Raw genomic sequence first — 20,615 nt, forward strand, 5'->3', positions numbered from 1 at the left:
GAACAAACTTGTTTAAGCAGACAGCGTATTTTTGCTGGACTTACGTTGTCGACTAATGCCTGAAAATCAGCCATTTACTTTTGAGATTTGAGACTATCGATGGTGGCGATGGTGGTGAGGTGGATTAAACAGGTCGGACTAAGTACGACGTCACTGAAGGCCGAGATGCCTTTCAGCCTTAAAATCCCAGCGATCGCAACCAGTTTCACCTCTTTGAAAATGCAGCACACACTCTACCGTGTGACTGATGATTATACCTTATGGAAAAAAAAAAAAAAAAAAAAAAACTTGAAGAGTTTTGCTGTTCTGCGTTGAGAAAAACACTTCTGGGTCGCTCAGAACAAAGCACATTGCCGTTGAATCTTCGACTGTTAAGAGCTTGAAGTGTGAAAAATGGTGCCGCCCCCGAGCTCCGAATTAGAAATGCATCTGTTCTGCCAGATGAGCGGCTGAAGGATGCAGGTGTAGCGGCATGGCGCCGGCTACACCTCGTCGACTGACAGGCGACAACATTTAGACTGATGGCCGCGTGAGAGCCGAGGTATTGATCAATGCGCGAGGGCCCCTCCCCCTCCCCGCCCTGCCGGGGGCGCTCAGAGAGGCAGCGGCCCAGTGTGGGAGCTTTAAACCAGGACGGATCGCCGTGCCGACGCGCTGCTGTACAGACGGGACGGGAGGAAGTGGGGGGAGGGGGGGAGGGGGGGGGGGGGAAAGAAAAGAAAAGAGGACTGTGCTGTGATTAGATTGTCGCTTCGGGATCCTGACGCGGGCAAACAAGAGCTTCGGCGAGCACAATTTCCTCGAGCGGACGCCGGATGCTGTCTGACGGTAATGTACTTGTTGCCCATGTGAGGGAAAAAAAAAAAAAAAAAAAAAAAGCCGAAGACGCGCCGACTCCTCCTTGACATCTATCTCCTGCGCTACCTAGCGCGGTCTGCTAGGGGGCGAGGCTGGCCTGATTGGGAAGCGGAGGGGAAAAAAAAAAAAAAAAAAAAAAAAAACGTAACACAAAGAGCCGCAGAGCCTCAACGTCAACCGGACAGAGAGGAGCTAATTATGGCCACCGCAATTAGCCTTATCAACGATTGCTGTGCCTGTAATTATTAGTATTTTTTATTATTATTTAATTCGTGCAATGTAAGCTAATTATACAAAATCGCCCTCTAAAGAGCTCATGTTGTCACTCACTTATTCATTCTGGAGATATGGAAATTGCTGCGGCGGCAAGTGAAAAAAGCTGGGAAAAAAAAAAAATGCATTTCCCACTTATCAACGTGCCGGAACTGGAAAAGGAATTAACGTTCTTGTCTGAACGAGTGATTGAAAAGTGGGAAATCTGACGGCTAAAAAAAGGCCATAATGGGTATTTGTTGGCGGCCGCGTTTGTTGAATGGAGGATTAAATGTCGCCCTCCTCCTCCTCCTAAAAAAAAAAAAAGGAGCAAGAAAACAGGAGAGCGAGCCGAGACACGCTGGAGGTGGATGACTAGGAATTACAAGGCAGGAGTAGGTGAGTGTTGCTTTGTGTATTTTCAATGGTTTAACCCCGCATGAACCAGTGGTCAGTGGTTAGAGTGGGATATTTGGCATACAAGGATCTTTTCTAACAGTAACCCGTAACCAAATGGTCAGAGAAGTCCATATGTATACTTTCTTGCTCCGTTTTTCCCCACAGCTCTGTAAAATCCTCCTGTTGAGACTTCACCAAGGGGCTCTCGTTTCCATTACAGTTTTTCGCAAAATAAAAGCAATGTTTCCAAAATTTCGACTAAGTACAACTGCGATTTGCAGGTGTTTCCATTGGACGGGGTGAAGCGCGTAAATTGTAATTCTCGTAAAATCTCGTCCCGCGAGATTTACGAGAATTACGTTTGCGATCGTTTGTTTGCCGTCAAGAATGGTTGTTATATTTTTCTCTTTGATTACTTTTAAAAAATATTCCATCTGCTCCTCTGTCCAAACACAACGCGCCATTTCCACTTGAAGTTAACTGGTTACGTGACCCCGTACGTCACGTCCGGTGACGCGTAAATGCGAAAAAGTCTTTTCCATGACACCTTTGCGATATACTTCTATATCGATACGTCTGAAAAAAACACCTCATGAGAGCGTAAAAACTTTTAGTGATGTTTGAGAGGTTTCTCGAAATGTAGCTGTTTCCATTACTAGTTTTTAATTGGGTTTCATTTTATTTAGGTTTTGCGCAATTTCAGCAGCCGCTGATCCTTTCCTGTGGAGGTGGTAACACCACCAGGGAAAGGATTTTGGCTCCGCCCCCAAGAGAGCCATCGAAAGCAAACGGATGCCCAACAAATCGGCTTTCCGTTGGGGAACCAGAGTTTTAACAAGGAGGCTGCACACAGGGGGCTAAACATGCTGGAGAGCTGCCGGTGTTGCTGGAGAATTACGCCAGCAAGGATGCACCACCGAAGTCAACTATTAAAGAGAACAAGGGCCTGAAAATGGGGGTCGAATACGGGACCTTCAAAACAGACAATCCTTCCGAATAAAACATTAAACTCCGTCGAGGTAATTTGCCGTTGAGTGCGTACCCTTGGAGACAATACCGTTTGCTGCGCTCTCGTGCCGTGCGGATCGATGCTCAACTATCAATACCCACAATACCAGACGCGCCCGGTGTTGGATCGACTGTCGCGCCGAAGCGTCAATATCGCCCGCGATTGGCCTTTTAACTGTTTTGGCGAAAAGGCTGACGCAAGACTTTAAGGAAGACCGACTCAGATACTTGTGACTTTAACATGTTAATTTCTCTGGAGGATATTTTAGAATTAGTCATTTCCTGCTCTGAAGGTGCGAGGCTGCGTTGTGCTTTGACAGTTGGGCTGTTTTGGCACTGAGAATTAAAGAGCGGGATAATAATAATCTGTAATTTTAATATCAATGTGCGGCTATTAGCTGAACTCTCAATTTTTACGGCTCCCTATTCTAAACCCATTAAGCTTTTGTGGAAAAATTAGCAGAGTCTGTGTTGGCACAGCACCTTTGGTTCGACTTGTTATCGAACGTCACGACCGCATTGTGGTTTCTAATGACTGCTGAGAGCTGCATGAATCACAAACGACTTAATGTAATTAATTAATTAATTTTAATATAGATTAACCCGCATCCCCGACAACAATCCAGACATCTTTTAAATCGCTAGGGTGAAGGACGTTCATCATTGGAGCCTACCTTGCAGTGTGTGCGAGGTGGACTCGGCCAGAGCGCCGCAGTTGGACTGGACCAGCGGGCCGCGGATGGTGACCAGAGAGCTGCCCCGGTTCATCAGCGCCGCCTTCAGGGGAGCCACGTGGTTGAACTGGACGGCGGAGAGGCAGCCCACGAAGCCGTGGGACGCCGCCTGCGACACCTTCTCGTTGAAGTTCTCCCTCCCTGGAGTGGAGAACGCGGAGGTGTCAAGCTTTCATTTTCACACCACCGACCCCCAAAAATCCCAAATTCGCCAAAGTGAGAAACCAGGCGAGGCAGGTGTGTTCACGTTCAGTTGTCACATGAGCTTCAGGTTGGGCTCCCAGTGAATCATCTCCCTCCATCTAAACCCGTCCCCTGCACCCCCTTCTCTCACACCGACTAACTCCGTCTCCTCTTCCGCTACATCCGTAAATCTATTCGACCTTCCTCCACTAGTCCTGCTGTCTGAATCCGTCAGGCGATACATTCGCTGTCCCTCCTCTGGAGTCGGTCTGGCCTCCCTGGCTTTATCTAAACATCTAATAATTCACTGTTTCTCAGATGTCCTCAATCCTGATCCTGATCCCGATCCATCCTGGTCACCCCCCAAACTAAAGCTCAACATTTTAATCTCAGCTGCCTCCAGCTCTGCTTCCAGTCTGTTCCTCTCTGCCAGTCTCTCCAAAAACCAACGTTTTCTACGCTTTCCTTTCATTCTTACTTTGACTTTTCGACTGTTCTCCGCTTGTCCCAGCCTACAACAATAGGACTCTAGTGGAGTGATTTAGTGGAGAGATTCCTAGATGAATGCTGATGCTATGTACTTGACACTTGTAATCAGTTATGTAACTGGAAAAAAAAATGTGATTTAAAAAACCTTGTGGAATTATTCATGATTATAATTTGAATTGCATCTGGACATTTTGCATATTTATTTATTTTTTTACAAAAATAAATAAATTAACAATATATTTATATATTTATATATAAATATATATTTATATTTATATTTATATTTATACGTGTATATATATAAAGATATGTATATATATATATATATATATATTTATTTATTTTTTTTACCAAATTGCTTTTACAGTACATTTTATATGCTGATCTGGCACTGTATTGACACTAAGCTACAGCAGTGCCCACAGTTTTATTATAAGATTGCAATTAGCGAATAGACAGCACAGATAGGGCATACACATACATTTGCTGCATTTTCAATGGCATCCATTGAGTGCTAAATGAAATGTTAATTACCGTAGTTGGTTTAGCAGGCAAATCTTTGCAAAAAGGTGATGGATTTTGCTCATTTAAAAGATAGTCATGGTGCCATAGTATTGTATCTCAGAATGATGTCATGGTAAAAAGATATAATGAAATTTGACCTTTTTATGGCAGTTATTTTTTGTTCTTGTGATTTTCAGTACTGCTGGAAGCTTAAGACCGTCAAGTTGAGAACAAAAAATTTTAAAAAACAATCAAAATGTAATCAAATGTAATCAGTTACTTTTTTTTTTTTTTTTACAATAGCTACACTTCTTCACTTCTACATTTTAAATAGGGTAGCTTGTAATTGTAACTACATTTGCAAAGTAATCTTCCCAACACTGGTGCTGGATATCTATAATAACCAAACTAGAACGCAGTAGTAGCCAGTTGACCAGTACAACTAAACACTCTGACTCCTTTTTGGTCCAAATGTTGTTTACCAGCTTCTTCCTTGCTCAGAGGCCTTTACACATCACATGCATTTGATTAGTCAAAGAATTAATTAAATTTTTAACTGAAAACAGATAGATAGATAGATAGATAGATAGATAGATAGATAGATAGATAGATAGAATTTTGTCTATCACCATTTGGACATAACTGCCTTCATACAAAATATACTTTTTCCTTTTCCTTTTTTCCTTTCTTGGGGAGTCTTTCCCCGTCTTTCACACCACAAACATGACCTCCACCATTCAGAGGCCAGCGCGGAACGTCTTTCTCTCACAACAACGGTGACTTGTTCGTCTCAAACAGACTGCAGGACACACGAGACGCTGCAATCCAACAATCGAAAGCGTTTTCTGCCTCGACGTTCCACTTTTCTCTCGCTAGTCTGCAGCCTTCTGTTCCAAACATTTTGCACGCATGTGATCGTTTCTTCTTTTCTGTATAGTGGCCAACGGATCGATGTTTCGAAGCCCAGTCAGGTCCAACACAGGTGGATGAAAAGTAATAGTAATTCTACTTTACAAACCATATTGTCTAGGATGTTCCAGACTTTGGTTTTGCTCTGTGCATTTTAAGCCGAACAAACCCGTTAGGCTTGGACAATGAAAAACAGACAGACTTAAAGAACACGTGGAAGGAAGACAGGACTTCTGGTGAGGTCCTCTCAACCTTTCGGCACGGCTGGAGGTCTTACCGGTGACTTTGCCCAATGTCAGGGATCTGATTAGGATCAGCTCTGCATCGGATGACAGCGTGTACTTCGTGTGGATGTCCTGGTCGATCTGGTTGAGTGGGGAGAAATCAAATAACAAGGCGATTACAAGAAATCTAAGCTGTGGTAGCAGCAGCTGCAGTGGCACATTACAATACATTATAGATCGAGCGCGGCGCTCTCGCGCAGCCCCGCCGCGCATTCTCTCCCTCTCTGTCTCTCTCACACACACACACACACACACACACACACACACACACACACACACACACACACGCACACAACCACCATATCCGCCCACCGCCGGCTTTGAAGTGATTCCGACCTTTCACTTCTGCCGCCGCCGCGCTGACTCAGTTCGCCGCACTCGACTTGATGATCTGCGGTAAAATGCTTCTGGTGACGCCCACCGCCGTTTTGAAAATGCCTACGGCGGTTAATCAATACTGACGATTTCACAGGGATGGGAAATGTATTTTAATGTCACCCATCTGTCAGTGTGAGCAGGTTTAGGATCGGTCCGAGCTGCTTCTTTTTTTACGATTACTTTGTATGGTTTGTAGAACTGCCCCAGTGCTACGATCGTATATTTATCCTATAATGTATATTCGTGTTTTGTAAAGTCTTTGTAAAGTAAATTAATAAGAATTATATGCAAATCAGTCGTACAGTTATCTCTTATTTTAAGCATGGTTGCATCATTTATATGAAATGACCGGAATATCCAACAAAAGCATTTCGTTTAGCAGGAAAATAAAATGTTTTAGCGGGGGGCTGCAAACAGAGGGTTAACTACACATGTTTCTGCAGCCCAACAAAGCTTTTTTTTGTTTTTGCACAATAATTTTTAATAATACGACTGTAGTGTTGCTGTTTTTGTCCGTGTCTGCTGAAATTCGAATAAATCTGAAATAGAAGCAAACGTCCCGATGGCATTAAGCATGGTGCAGAACATACAAATGCATGTTTTCTTTACGTGTATTATTTGGCAAGATGCCATCTTTTGCCTCTGTTTGCTTCCGTTTCTTTGTTTGTCCCCATTCTGAAAGTCGCGGAACCATAACATAACCAATATGCGTCAGAAAAACCCAATTATAGAGGAAATACATTGACTCTCCCATGGAATGTGCGTATTCGCAGAACATATCTGCAGAAACACTGCCTGTTATTACGTCTAAATTTGAGGGTTTTTTTTTTTTTTTTGGGGGGGGGCAACTGTGTCTAAACAGAATTCCAATCAGAGCGCCAATGTCTTCTTTTTAAATTAATTTCTTGTATGGCAGCAGCAGCGGCGGCAGCGGCGGCAGCAGCAGCCTTGAGAGAGGCGTTGGAGAAATGAAAAAACAGAGAAGGGGCTACATCAAGAATTGTTATTCAGAGCACTTCTTTTGTGAGGCTGCTCCGAGCACTTCTGGTTGGAAATATCACTTTTTTTTTGCTTATTTATTTATTTTGTTTTGTAAGCACTGGTTCCATCTCGGTTGTTTCTTTTCAGGCTAGTCGCCGGGCTTTGACTCATGACCCGTCGCTCTGGTGCCAAAGGAATGAAGAAAAAGGCTTTATTTTGGTGCTGCTGCGTGCGTCCTTCTCTTTTGCGTCGCCGCAGGAAAAGAAAAGCAGTTTTTTTTTTTTTTTGGGGGGGGTGGGCGGAAATAAAATAGCACTGGTGCGTGCAGTTTTTTTTTTTTTTTTTTTTTCATCAGCGTGTCCTGGACGTTCCGCTGTCTGCTAGCGTGCCGTATATGTTGCACAAGTAGGACAAAAATATTTAATATTTATGAAGATTAATTTTTTTCCCTGCTGTTCGTACTCAAAGGGTCAATGTCCCGATTTTTTTTTAGCAAATGCCTTACAAACGGTGCAATTTTTTTTTTTATACATTGCAAACTGACCTTCACGGAATGTTTTGCTGCGAGACCAATCGGCTTCTGCACCGCAGTTGCATGTCGGCATAATGTGAGACGGTGGACAAGTTCCCGCAGAGCTGCGCAGAAATGTTCCTGTTTTGGAAAGTCACCCTGGGAATTCTCGACACTCCCGAATGAATCCGAGCGGTGGCGGATTAAGTTTGAATCCATTCCTTGAAAAATGACGGAGGTCTGTCAACGAACTGTTCCTGCGGCTTCTGGCGGAACTTCAGCCTACTGTGTGTTCTACACACTCGCCGGCCACGTCATCGAGTCCACCCTGCGAGTATTAGGTCAGATAACTGCCGTGACTCTTCCAACAAGGTGCTGGAAACATTTGGTCCACATTGACGAGGGAGCCTCACACAGTCACTGCAGATACTGGAGGTTTGTTGGCGGCACACTCGTTAGTCATCTGCATAAGTCGTCAAGTAGATTTAAAATGGCCATTTGAAAGTTCGCTCAGCAAATCAAAATAATTTACTGAGTGAATAAAAAGGCCGGTGCCATGTTTCCGTTGAGTCATTTGATGGTAACTGACGAGGCGGTGTAAAGCGTAGTCATTGGCCATGACGAGCGCTGGTCTGAGACCAAGACGAAACAAAATTCATCTTTTTCGTCTGATGGGTCGAGGAGCTACGTCACAGTTAATTCGGCAACCCTGCGTAACCTCTGATCATAAAAAAGGACAACCTCGACATACATGTCCTAACTAACTTTACTGCAAATTGAAGTTAAAGTTAAGACGAGGCCTTCTCGCGTTATGCCACGACCAGAGAACTTGCAAATTGTTCTTCATGTGCATCAAAAGGTTTTTTTTTTTTCTATTGGAAACCCCCAGATTCCAGCTTGTTTTTAACGCCAAATTCTGAACATGTTGACGCGAATAAGGTTGTTGCCACGCGATTGGCGGATTAGATATCTTGCGTTAAAGACCGGGGGGGGGGGGGGCCAATGAGTGAGAACAAAAAGCCCCTTTGATAGTCATTTACAAGTCGACCTATTAGCGTAGGAAGAGGGTGTAACCATGGGAAAATGGTTCACTTCCAGGCCAGAAGTAACAATATCAGGTCAGGTATCAGGTGCGTCTCCCTTGGACTGGGTGGGATTCTGACAGAAAGACGCTGCCTGATCCCGTAGGGCATCCATAACTTGTATGCAAATGGCCCAGAATGGATTGTTTACACTGGCACGCCGTCATTCCATACGTAAAATGACGGGCCAGATGGAATGTTTCACAAATCTGCTGGGAAGGGGAGGGGAGGTCCTGAAATAACATTAAGAAAACTCTGTGAAGGGCAAACCTTCTGTGTGTCGGAATATTATCGCAGGTCCTTCCTTCCTGCAGCCATCAGACTCTGCAATCAGCAGTGGTGCCATTAGACCAGACTTGCTCTGGGATTGCAAGATGATGCACATCAACTGTGATCACAACTGCGTGTTTAAATTGTTCGTATTTTTCTACATTCCTTGTTTGCATTGCTTGTTTTCTATTTATCATCGTCTGTTTTTTACTTATGCTGCTAATTCGTTTCGCTTTCCACTCTGCTGCTGCAATGCTGTGATTTTTCTCACTGTGGGACTAATATAGAAATATCTTATGGTCAGTCAAAGCAGCAGTTTCACATTTTGACCACATGGCGAGCAGCGGTTCTTGGCAGCATTTATCTGAACAGTGTCCGAGAAATTGGACATTGAGGACTCACGTCCTAATACCCATGTTTCTAAAAACTCTCCATATGATCCACTTGAGGCCGAGTCCCATCACATGGGGTCGGGGGCTGAGATTTCACCGGAGGAATTGGGACATCCAGTCAACAAGGACGCCGTCAACAGCTTCTCTGGCGGCAGACACGACGTGTTTTGCAGCCGATCGTGTGCAGACAGTCTGACCTGGCACAAAGCTGAGAAGTCGCTGCTGCTGCTGCTGCTGCTGCTGAACCGCAGAAAGGTTGTCACACGCCGTCAACCGGCGGGAGAGCGACGCGAACACGCGCCGGAATACAGAACTGTCGCAAACGGAGCATTAAACAAAGGTGTGGAGTTAGGTTACGGAATAGGTCTGAGAGCCACCGAGACGCCACAGACAACGAGCAGGGGCGGGAAGTAGTGAAGTGCAAGGACTTGTTGATTGTATTGAACAAGATTTTTCAGGTGTCTCTACTTTACTTGAGCATTTCTTTTTCTGACAACAAGTATCTGTACTTTTTTACTTCTTACATTGTAAAAGCGAACTTGTTACTTTTTGTGTTTAGAAGATAGGAATTCTGTTCAAAGAAAGATGTTGTGCAGTTAAATGTAAAACTGGATCATGTTTCGGAGGGAGATTATCTCAGAGCACCTGTACCTTGGCTTTGCGCTCACTGTTCAGCTACAGTTAAAAATAACAACTAAATAATATTGAGAGCAAGCAAAGCTGTAAAAAAAAAAAAAAAAATCATCCAGATGCTCATCAAGACTTCTAACCTCTGACCTCTGGTCAGTTCAGTCCAAATTATTATATCAAAACATTTTACTTTTTGCAGAATTTTAAAAGCAATGCATTCTTTCATTAATGACAAAAAACTTTTTTTTCTTTAGTATTTTTTTTCTCTCACAAGTATCCACAATTTTAAATAAGCACAGAAAGTGAATACTTTCGAGACCTTCGTCAACTAGTGATTTTTTTTTTCCGATGTAGCTTTTATGGAAAACAGCACCAATTATTATCAAGCTAACATTTAACTAAGACAACAAACTTACAAATTTCGCCAATTTTAATAGTTTATCAAAAATACTTTTGCGAGTTACTGTCGTCGAGTAGCGGATCCCTTTTTTAATGGGGAAAAATCTCACAGCCCTCCGTTTGAAGCGCGGCCCTGAAAAATCACACTTCACCCTTCAACTATCGTCTCTATGAGAGTTGGGACACCAAGGGCTTCACAGGAACAGGCAACGCATCGGGGTGAGGGGCAAAATGGTGAATTGGAATCTTCGTCCTACTGTCATTCTTTGCTCTTTCCAAAAGAAAATGTCCCCGTCTGATCAAACCAAGCAACACCGACGCTACAGTTTTTTTCCTTCCCAATACTGTTTCAGCGACAACTAAACCCTGGTCTGAGCTCTTGCCTCTTTTCCCCATTTGACATACTACGCAACACTGAGAGCAGCTGATAAAGCTACTCTGCGCTGCTGCGCCGCCCTTCCACGGAACTCGGGGAAGGACACAGAAAAAAAACAAGCAGGCGGCAAAATGAAATACAAGTTCAAAGGTCAGCGACTGTAGCGAGCGCTAAACTCCGTTTCAAAGTGTTTTTTAAACGCCATCAATGTGTTTTAGGGGTTGTCAAACGATGTCTGCAACCTGCCCGAACCTAACGGCACCTATTTAACGTCTCGACCAATCAGCTCGCAGCATTGTGGCAAAAAAATCCTCTTGACAGTCAGCGAGCTGCACCGGTCGAAATGTCGCGACGGTAAACCGAGTACGCGCTCTTCGGAATTTTACCGACGTCTTAAATGTTAGCAGCTTGTCAGTTATGTCTCCGTTATTTATCTTTTCTCATTTTTTTTTTTTTTTTTTTGCGTTCACACCCACTGACAACATGGTCACAAGCGACAGCTGCCTAGCGCACAATGCCCGCAACATAATAAGCTCGGAGGGATTCAGAAGTAGTCTGGAGAGAGAGGGAGAGAGGGTGAGAGAGAGAGAGAGAGAGAGAGAGAGAGAGAGAGAAAAAAAAATCTAAATCACCACTTTGCTGCCGCACGCCTCCGCAGCAGCAGCAGCAGCAGCAAGCGGCAGCTAACACCGGCGTTAAACGCACGCGTCTGCCAAGACTCAAACGAGCGATGACTGGGGGAGAACACGGATACGCGGCGGCCGAGACAATCAGCGGCAGCTCGATATCGCCGGAATCAAAGAAACATGTCATAAATATGAATGCGGCTCCGAGGAGGGAAGCGCTGGAACACGGATTCTGCATAAGAGGCCCGGGTCATCGGCGTAGCGCTGGTAAGATCTTTAAAAAAAAGAAGAAAAAAAAAAAAAAAAAAAAAGAATTTCGAATAAGGATTAAACATTGATCTGGCTGGTCACAGCCGTCTGCAGGCAGCTGGATCGCTCGCATTTCACTCCGTCCGTCTTGCCGAACAGAAAGTGTTTTCAGTCGCCTTGAATTTCTCCGACGGAGTCCATAAACAGCCAGGTTAAATGGCAAGAAAAAGGAAAGAAGAGCAGCAGGAAGAGTCCGCTAGGAGCTGCAAACGCGGTTAAAGACACAGGCGCGCGGACGCTGGCATAACTGCAGTGGCAGCATATTTACCAGAAAAGCGCATTTAAATGGCACTTTTTCACGGTGAACGCAGTTTAGATAAACAACGCGGGGGCAGAGCGGCTCGCCACAAGGCGCTAATGACTGGCTAACGTGCCCCCCTTTGGAGCCGGGCTACCTGTCTGAGCTGGCTGTAGTAAATCTGATTAAGTGTGCTGGGCAGCATTTCCATCCAATTACCATCTACGATTTAGCCACTACTTTCAGAGCACTTCCTGTGAGCACCTTCAGCACACCAGCTATTCCAGAGCCGCTCGCTGTGCATTTTCACCGGTGTGCCTTGCAAACACAAGGTCCAGATCTCTATGGCCTCGCGACTGTCTCAATTGTTCACGACAATAAATTAAGTCGACAGAGAGATTTTGGGCCATGTTGACACGAAAGGGTCATGCTGTCTCGTCAGCCGGACGTCCGTGATAGCAATTACCTGGTCCGCCACAACACAGAGCTTCTGCTTGGACATCTGGGTTTCATTTTCGGGAAGCATCTTGATTGTCGGCACAGAAATACTTCTTGTAGCGCAGGTCAACATAGTCGATTGGTTTTCCGGTTTTAACGTCGAAGCGAAAATCTTTGTTAGCAAGAACGTTTGGTTTCTCGGAAAACGAGTTACATGAGTCACACGTAGCTATCTCGGACTAATTGCGAGAACACAACCAAATGTTAACAAAAAGACAGGCCCAGCAGTCATTTGAAAGACTTTATTCACCGAGCAATGGACTGATGTGTCTTTGTTTTAAACGTGAGCCGAACATGCACTTTGAAGTCGAACGGGTCCGTGCAGCGATTTTTTAAAATAAGCTAATAACTAAATAATAGGAAAAGTGAGGTGCGTTCCCGTGAGCTCGAGTAGACACAAAAAAAAGAAATATTTCAGCGGGTGAAATACAACTTCGACATCCTAACCGAGTCATGTTTCGGTCTCATCGGCAAGACTTTTTTGGGCGCTAGCTGGGCGGCGCTCACCTGCACATAAAGGTTCCTGCCCACTCTGTGGATGCGGATGCGATGGAGCCGGCCGTCCGCCAGGTTGTTGAGGGCGGGGCTGAACACGTCGGGGTTCCGGTCCGTCTGCAGGTGGTACCAGATCTGCAGGCTCCCTGTGACGCACGTGAGGGGAAGGAAGGGGGGGTGGGGGGGGGGGGGAGGGAAAGACGCCTGGTTTCAAAATCAATCTGCAATCGAGGCACGATGATGCCGTGGACTTTGGCCTCGCGACGCAAACACTTAAGCTAAACATATGAGAGTTTGACGGCTGAATCACAAGAATCACAAGAGCGTAAGAGCCGAACAAACCCATTTGCCCGAGCGACACAGCCGCCTATTTATTCACAGCCGACTACTTGTGAACTCCTCGAATCGCCTTTGGAGATCTCTATCTCGGAGCTCCTCACACTCCCGCGCCGGCTGAGTCAATATGTGCTCAGTGTTCCTCCCACGCAGACAATCTCCGCCGGATCACAAAGTCACAGGAGATATGCATTTTTTTTTTCTTCTTTAACCGAGGGGGTGCCGGGTCAATAATGCGACTAGCCGACCCGCAGGTGAAGAGGTTCTGTGTGTTGTGATTCACTGTGTATCCTCCAAGGGGGGGGAGGGGGTTAGGGAGGGTGCGGGGGGGCATCCTATACGCCAGATGAGGAGCCTCATCTGGCCTCGGGTGTTTACTGAGGACCCGGGGAGGAAGGTTGAGGAGGTGGAGGGTGGAGGGGGTTCTGGGTCTGACACTGAGGAGTATATTAGCTGCCGCGGGAGCGGCGGCGGCGGCGGCAGCTCTCACAAAGGTGCCACTCAAAGTGTTGCGCGGCGAGTTTGGCCGCGGCTTAGAGGAGCTTTTCTCGCCATGGAGAAAAGGAAAATGTTTGGACACGGTTTGCGAGGACGCCTGGAACCGCCCTCCTCTCTCCTCCTCCTCCTTCCACCTGCCATTGTGTTCGCCTTATCTACGGGACAATGAAGGACATTGGATAAGAAACGTGTTCCTGCCGAGGTTGATAGGAGGGTTTTTCCTTTTTCACCCCCCCCCCACCGCTTTAGGAGAGACGTGAAAGCGTTGAATCTATTCATTAGCTGCTTTGTCGCTGTTTCGCCAGCGCAGGCGTTAGCCGTATCCACGGGTAGCGTTAGCCGCCTGCGCTCCGTCTTTCAACACGTCACATAAACTCTTAGAGACTCGATCAGGACAATTTAGGCACTGAAACTGAAAAAAAACCAAAACCCGTTAGTTCTAGTGAGGTGAGGGAAGGAGGCGCTAACAGTGATTCTGACAGTACAGTTTAAATTTGGGAGCTAACGCTGTAGCCTCGTTATCATCGTTATTACGCATCACAAACTCACAGTCATGTCAGTAACGGCTCTCGGTTAAAAATAAATAAATAAAAATAAACAAACAAAAAGATTAGGATCTTCCAATTACCTTGTGAAAATTTTGCAATTTGCACACAGATTTAGCCCTCTGTTTAGAGCCTCCTTCCAAAACGCTGGCTTTTCGTTGCCTTCTGAAACGTACGACCGCTTTGTTGGACACGTTTGTGAGCGGTCCAAGTAACCTCAGGGGACAGAGACAACGCTTCTCTTGTGTGACATCACAGAGGGATGTTTTTGTCCTCAGTTTGCTTTAGCACACACTTTCCGAAAAAGGGAACATACAGTAAAAATAAGTAAAAGGTTTTACTTCTCACTGAGAGACACAGACAATTGTCGGATTACACGTGGCCATCAAATTGTGAATCGCAATCATGATGACTTATTTCACGACTTTCATCTGACGAGGAATTCTGCAGCTAGTTACACACATCACCGCTTGAACCATGAACGAGTAGCCGGCTAAGTGTCAGACGGTGGAGCCGACACGTGGCGCAGGGTGCTGTCACTAACCTGGGGAGAGGCTTCAATGGACTTTGTGACATCACAAAGGGTTCATTTTTGAGAGCCGACTGTTTCAGCGAGCAGTTTATTTGAAGGGGTTTGAGCGAAACAAGTAAGCAAACTAATTAATTTTTTTTTTGTTGGGGGGGGAGTTTGGTGTCAAATGACTGCTGAAAAACTTTGCTAAAAGGAATTTTTGCATAATGCGGGACCTTTAAGTTGGATCGTTTCACTGTCGAGCGATCGCTAAAAACAAACAAACAAAATAAATGAGTGTTTTTTTTGGCGACGGAACGCTGACGCGCGTGGCACCTTCCAGAAATAACTGTTGTCACTGTGGGCATTTCTTTTTTTTTTTTTTGTTTGGTTTCAATTATCTAAAAGGGAATGAAGGAAAAATATATATTGCAATTATTTCAAAAGCAGTGTTTCTTTTCCTCAGGCATAACAGGCTTGGTTGAGGGAGGGAAAAAAAAAAAAAAAAAAAAGAAACCCCAGAAGACTTTGATGTTGTTTTAAAATTCAAAATAGATACGCAGGTCGGTGCTCAGTGACTCAAAGTGGTAAAATAAAGTTTTGATTCCTTTGTCTGCTTATACCATCAACCTTCAAGATGCCTTGAACTGAAGAAAAAAAAACAAAAAAAAAAAACAACCTTCATTTAAAGTGCAAAAGGATTTTTAAACTGAAGGTGAGGCTGGACCATCCGTTTCTTTTTTCTTTTTTCTTTTTTCCAATTTTCTGCTGAGTGCTAAGCAATCACCCTGCCAGAGAGCAGAACCTCTCTTTTAAAAGAACATTAGATATTTATACGGCAACTAGTCCATGATGAAAGTGGAAAGCAACACCGCTTTGATGTTTGTAATTAGCTGCGAGTACTCTCGCTGGAAATGCACACGCTACGCAAACGTGGCTAAATAGGTTGCAGGTACCGCTTGATCCCATACGTGCAGGCAGTCCGTGATTTAAAGGACCCGCCGAGGATCTCCTTTGCCGTTGTTTTTGCTTCTTCTTTTCTTTTTTTTTTGCAAGCAATAATCGGTCAACTGTCAGCTCAACAAAAATGAGAAAAGTTTAACTTCTTCTGCCTGCTCCCTTTTGTCAGAGAGAGTGGTTTAAGATACCCAATCGGCCCCTACTGATGTCACAGGCCCCCTTTATGATGTCACAAAGGCGCCTGACACCTCTGTCAGAGTTGTGACCGCACCCCGAGTCCAGCTTTTGGCTCCGCCCTCTCCGCTGCCTTGTCGCTACTTCCAAACGTGGGAGGTCCAACGTTCAAGTTCCGGTTTTAGCCGGAGGCTGTAAACAGAGGGCTAAAAGTGCTCATTTCTACGGCCATGCTGGTTTTATTTTTCTTTTGTGTGGACAGTCAGTTGTGTGCAGCTGCTTCACTTAGCCTGGGATGAAAAAAACAAAGATCCAAAAGTGAGAATGATTTGAACCATAAATGTGAGGGCTCAAATGAAAACATCCTGCTCGGTCATTAAACTCAGCGGCAGAAAAAAGGGCCAAAAAAGGATCGACAACTTACTCTGCTGTCCCTGATTTGAATTTTGCCCTCGGGCGTGTGTGATTTCCATTTTTTTTTTTTCCTTGAATGTTAATCCTTGGACCGAACTGTTAATGGTTCAAATAAATGTAGCATCTTATCGTATTGGGTGGCCCCATGCCCCGTTGTGGACGTACAGTTTTTGTTTTGTTTTGGGATTTTTTTTTTTTTTTTTTTTTTACATAAAAAAAAATGGATTCATATTCAGACTGAGGAGGTAATATTTCAAATATGTTAAAATCTTTGAGGGTGCGCGCGCGTACCGTTCTTGGCCAGGATGACGGCGATGTACTGCTGGCTGAAGGTGCTGACGGTCAGCAGCATGGCCGGCCGCTGGGAGGTGGCGAAGCTGAAGGCCACGTCCTCCCTGGCTCGGCTGCTGCTCTCCGTGGAGACGCTGGAGGCCTGCGAGCTGCGGTTCTGCATCACCGAGAAGGGCTCCTGGAACGTGTAGGTCACCGAGGACTCCATGTCGAAGGACACCGACACCTCTGCGCGCACACAACACACACAGACACACACATGCAGGCGGGTGGAAAAAGGAGTGAAAAAAAAAAATAAAATAAAAGGAAGGGAAAAAGAAATCAGTGTTGGGAACCTTTAACAGCTTTTTTTATATATATATATATATATATATATTTTTTTTTTTTTTTGAAGATTAAAAGACACAGTTCGCTGCCTCCGGAGGCACCGTTCATTAAATCTAATAATATGAATACCTCAATGAATATGTTAGCTGGTAAAAATCAACACACCCTAATTAAAAGTGGGGGGTGAAAAAAAAACAAAAAACTGCAGTTTGCCCGACAGGCGCAGCCAGGAGGGACGTCAATGTCTTAGGTAATCAGCCCCGCAGCCACGTCTTTGCATTCTGTGCCGTGTGTATGCGAAGCGCCGCGGGCAGGCGGCAGGGCGGGGAGAGGGATTGGAGGGGGGGGGGCGGCGGCGGGGATGGGCGCACCTACTGTGTACCCTCGTAAAGATTTACCGCCGGCGTTACAGCCGTCCGACCTGCGGAGGGAGCCGGCTGAAATGCCTCCCGCCTTCTCCGGTCTCTTTAGCGCGCCCTGCACCGGCTTCCAGGCAGATGCCACCCCCCACCCCCCACCCCCCACGCCCCCCGCACTTGTTGAGTCTTGTTGTCTCAGCGATAGAATCGAGGAACTTGCTTGGAGAACGATCTCTGCGGGTAGGCTGACAGGAAACAGTCAAGGAAACGCAGGAAACGGGGCTCAGCCGACGGTTAGCGCGGCAGATGTTGAGATTTGACGCCGAGGTGGAAAAAAAAAAAAAAAACCAATAAAAATAGGTTGAGGGAGATGTCAACCAAGGAAGCCAAGGGTTAAAGGTCCAGTGTGCAATATTTGGCCTGATTTACAATTTTTATATTGGTATTAACTTAACATACTGCCCATAAATACATTAATGAAAGTGTATACTCGCAGTACAATAAAAGTAATTTGGTTTTCCTACCCTTACAACGGTTGTCATATTTATATATATGTATATATGTATGTATGTATGTATATATATATATATACATATATATATATTCACATATGTGTATATGTGTACATAGATATATATGTAAACATGTGTGTATATATGTAGACACATATATTTGTATATACACACACACACACACACACACATATATATATATATATATATATATATATATATATATATACATACATATACATGTATACATACGTATATGTACACACACACAATATATATGAGAGAACATACACAGAGCATGGGTCCTAGTTAGCAGCCAGCTTGCCCAGCTATATTTCTAAGGAAGCCCGGTGTGGACAATCCAGCTGCCCTGACAACGCGTTTCATATTTAGGTTGAACTCTTGGGTCCTCAAATAAACCAATGATGAAGAAGCTGGGCGAGCTATCCAGGTTTGTGTACGCAGGCCGCCGTAGTTCACTGGCAAACTCGGGAGAGGCAGGGTGAAAGGTAAATGTAGCTCCTCGATGTTGCCGTTATCTCTAAACAAAGAAATCCAACTATTACACAATTAACCTATAACCTTAACCAGCTCAATGCTGCTCGGGTTATCTTGCAGTGTGAGTGGCTGAAAGATCCAATCATAACTTCCCAGATCTGCTCTGCTTGGAGGCGGTCTGGGTCAAGCTGATTTACACCAAAGGGTCACAGGGGTCTGCTGGAGGCCATCCCAGCTGTCATGGGGCGGCACCCTGGACAAGTCAGTCCATCGCACGGCCGCATAGAGACAAACAACCATTTGCACTCACAAACACGCCGACGGACAATTTTTTAGTGACATTTCATCCTCTAAAATGAGTACACTACTTTATTCTCGTAGTAATATGATGTAATATAATTAAGTCAATTATGATTGGTTAGTTTACATTTTTGATCCACGATACTCGATGACTAATGTTGTACGTGTGTATATATGTGCAAATATTTTCTATTTTTCTTTTTTCCTTGCCTTTCCGTCACGTGAGGTAATTTAAATAAATGTTCACACCTGCCTGGCAATAAAACCTGATTAGGAATTATCGCAACAAATTCTTGCAGTGTGCATCCGACCTTCAATTTCATGGGGTCATCCTGCCCCAACTGCGGATGGGAACAATATTCCTACACGAGGCAGGAGGGTGGCGGTTGGCGCTAATCCGAAGAACCTTGGTCCTGCTGATTCCTCACGGCAATGAGGAACCATCAACGTGGCAGGTCCAAATCAGGCAGCCGCGGGTTCAGCCGACTCCTCGGTCGGATGGGGGTTTCACTTTGGTATTTGACACACTGAGCGGGAGGGAAGTGTGCAAACAGCGGCGGAGTGGTTGGCCGTCGGCCGCGGCCGGGACTCCTAATCTCTCCGTCTTCCAACTCTTGGCCTCGGCTGTTTACCCAGCCTCTCCTCTCCTCGCTCGGCTCTTTCCTGCTGCATTGTGCTTCCCCACATACTGCGGGGGAGATAATTTGGCCTAATGCATTTTAAATGGTGCCGGAGTCTGGTGTCAGGACAAGTATTAATCGCCTCTCGCATTACTCCGCATTTTGGTTGAGTGGCCGTAATGGAATAACCTTGGGCTTGATTGATTATTTGCTCGCTGTAATCACCATTAATCTATTGGAAATGAATTGCTTTAAGCGTCACACCTCCCCCCCCCACCCCCACCCCCCCGCCCGGCTGCGCCACCGCCGCGGTCGCCGCCTCACCTTGGTTGCACGTGGCGCCCCCGTAGGCCGACTGGGAGCAGTCGCACACGTAGCCGTTGCTCTTCTCGATGCAGCGCCCCCTGTTGTGGCACAGGCTGCTGGAGCCGCTGCAGTAGCCCGGGCAGCCGGGGCTGACGCCCGGCGTCATCTTGGCCCGCTCCTCCAGGTCGAAGCTGGCGCCGTTGACGGTCAGCGTGCGGATGCAGCCCAGGAAGCCTCTCTGCTGGGACGCCGTTCCCCCTGAGGCCGCCGAGGAGTCGGGTCGGGTGCGGGGTTGGGAGAGAGAGAGAGAGAGGGAGAGAGAGAGGAGAAAGCGGCGCTTAGTCACATTTGACACCGGCGCTCCCGCTCAAAGACGCCGCTTTGATGACTTTTTAATCGCGATTCCCTTTCAGGGCTGATGAGGATTTACGGCAAACATTGACTTAATTCCGCCGCGGATCTGGGCCGCGTCTGCCGGGCACTTACAGGCGCTGAGCCTCAGTGACGCTAAATAGAGGACGTAATAGACTGGACCACTGGTTCCCAGGCTACTCCACTCCACTCCCCCCCCCCCCACCTCCAGCCTACTGTCAAATGAGCTCAAGTGCCCCGTCAGCAAAAACCACCTATAATGCTCTATGTGTTCATTCATTTCAACTGACTGCAAAAAGGTGAGCTGGATCATTTGCCGGGCTAAAAATTTAAAAGGATGGAAATTTTTCAAGTTTCAACTATTTTTTTCTAGTTCTATTTTCTTATTCCGTCTCTTCTCACAGATTTCTTGCTATCCAACTTGCAGCCAAATCCTTCTTCTTTAGCAAACTTGACTCCTATTTACATACTTATCTCCCTGTATCAGCATTATCTCGAGTTTCTCTTTAAAGACAATTAGTTAATTAGTCTAAAAAGAATTCATTAATTTATATATTAGGCTGATTGGAAACTCTTTATTGAGCAAAAGGATGTGAAAGTGGGTGAACTTGCAATTTGTGCAGTATATAACACAACTTTAGCTCCAAGTGATGGATGGATGAATTGATGGATAGATGGATGGATGGATGGATGGATGGATGAACTGATGGATGGATGGATGAATTGATGGATGGATGGATGGATGAATTGATGGATGGATGAATGGATGAATTGATGGATGGATGGA

The 20,615-nt window shown here is 45.5% G+C and overlaps 1 protein-coding gene across 2 annotated transcripts in view; it reads right to left on the reverse strand.

The window, feature by feature from the left end:
- cntnap5a (contactin associated protein family member 5a) overlaps positions 1-20,615 on the reverse strand; it is a 146,062-nt gene that overhangs the window by 8,806 nt on the left and 116,641 nt on the right. For both annotated transcript variants that reach the window (XM_076030853.1, XM_076030854.1), the window contains exons 18-22: positions 19,475-19,714; positions 16,535-16,762; positions 12,818-12,951; positions 5,614-5,701; positions 3,192-3,392 (exon numbers count right to left, since the gene is read on the reverse strand). In XM_076030853.1, the coding sequence (XP_075886968.1) occupies positions 3,192-3,392; positions 5,614-5,701; positions 12,818-12,951; positions 16,535-16,762; positions 19,475-19,714 (891 nt within the window). The remainder of the gene's footprint in view (positions 1-3,191; positions 3,393-5,613; positions 5,702-12,817; positions 12,952-16,534; positions 16,763-19,474; positions 19,715-20,615) is intronic.

Source organism: Nelusetta ayraudi, unplaced genomic scaffold (assembly GCF_046127955.1).
Source record: "Nelusetta ayraudi isolate G7.1 ecotype Tasmania unplaced genomic scaffold, CSIRO-AGI_Nayr_v1 ptg000031l, whole genome shotgun sequence".
Taxonomy (NCBI): domain Eukaryota; kingdom Metazoa; phylum Chordata; class Actinopteri; order Tetraodontiformes; family Monacanthidae; genus Nelusetta; species Nelusetta ayraudi.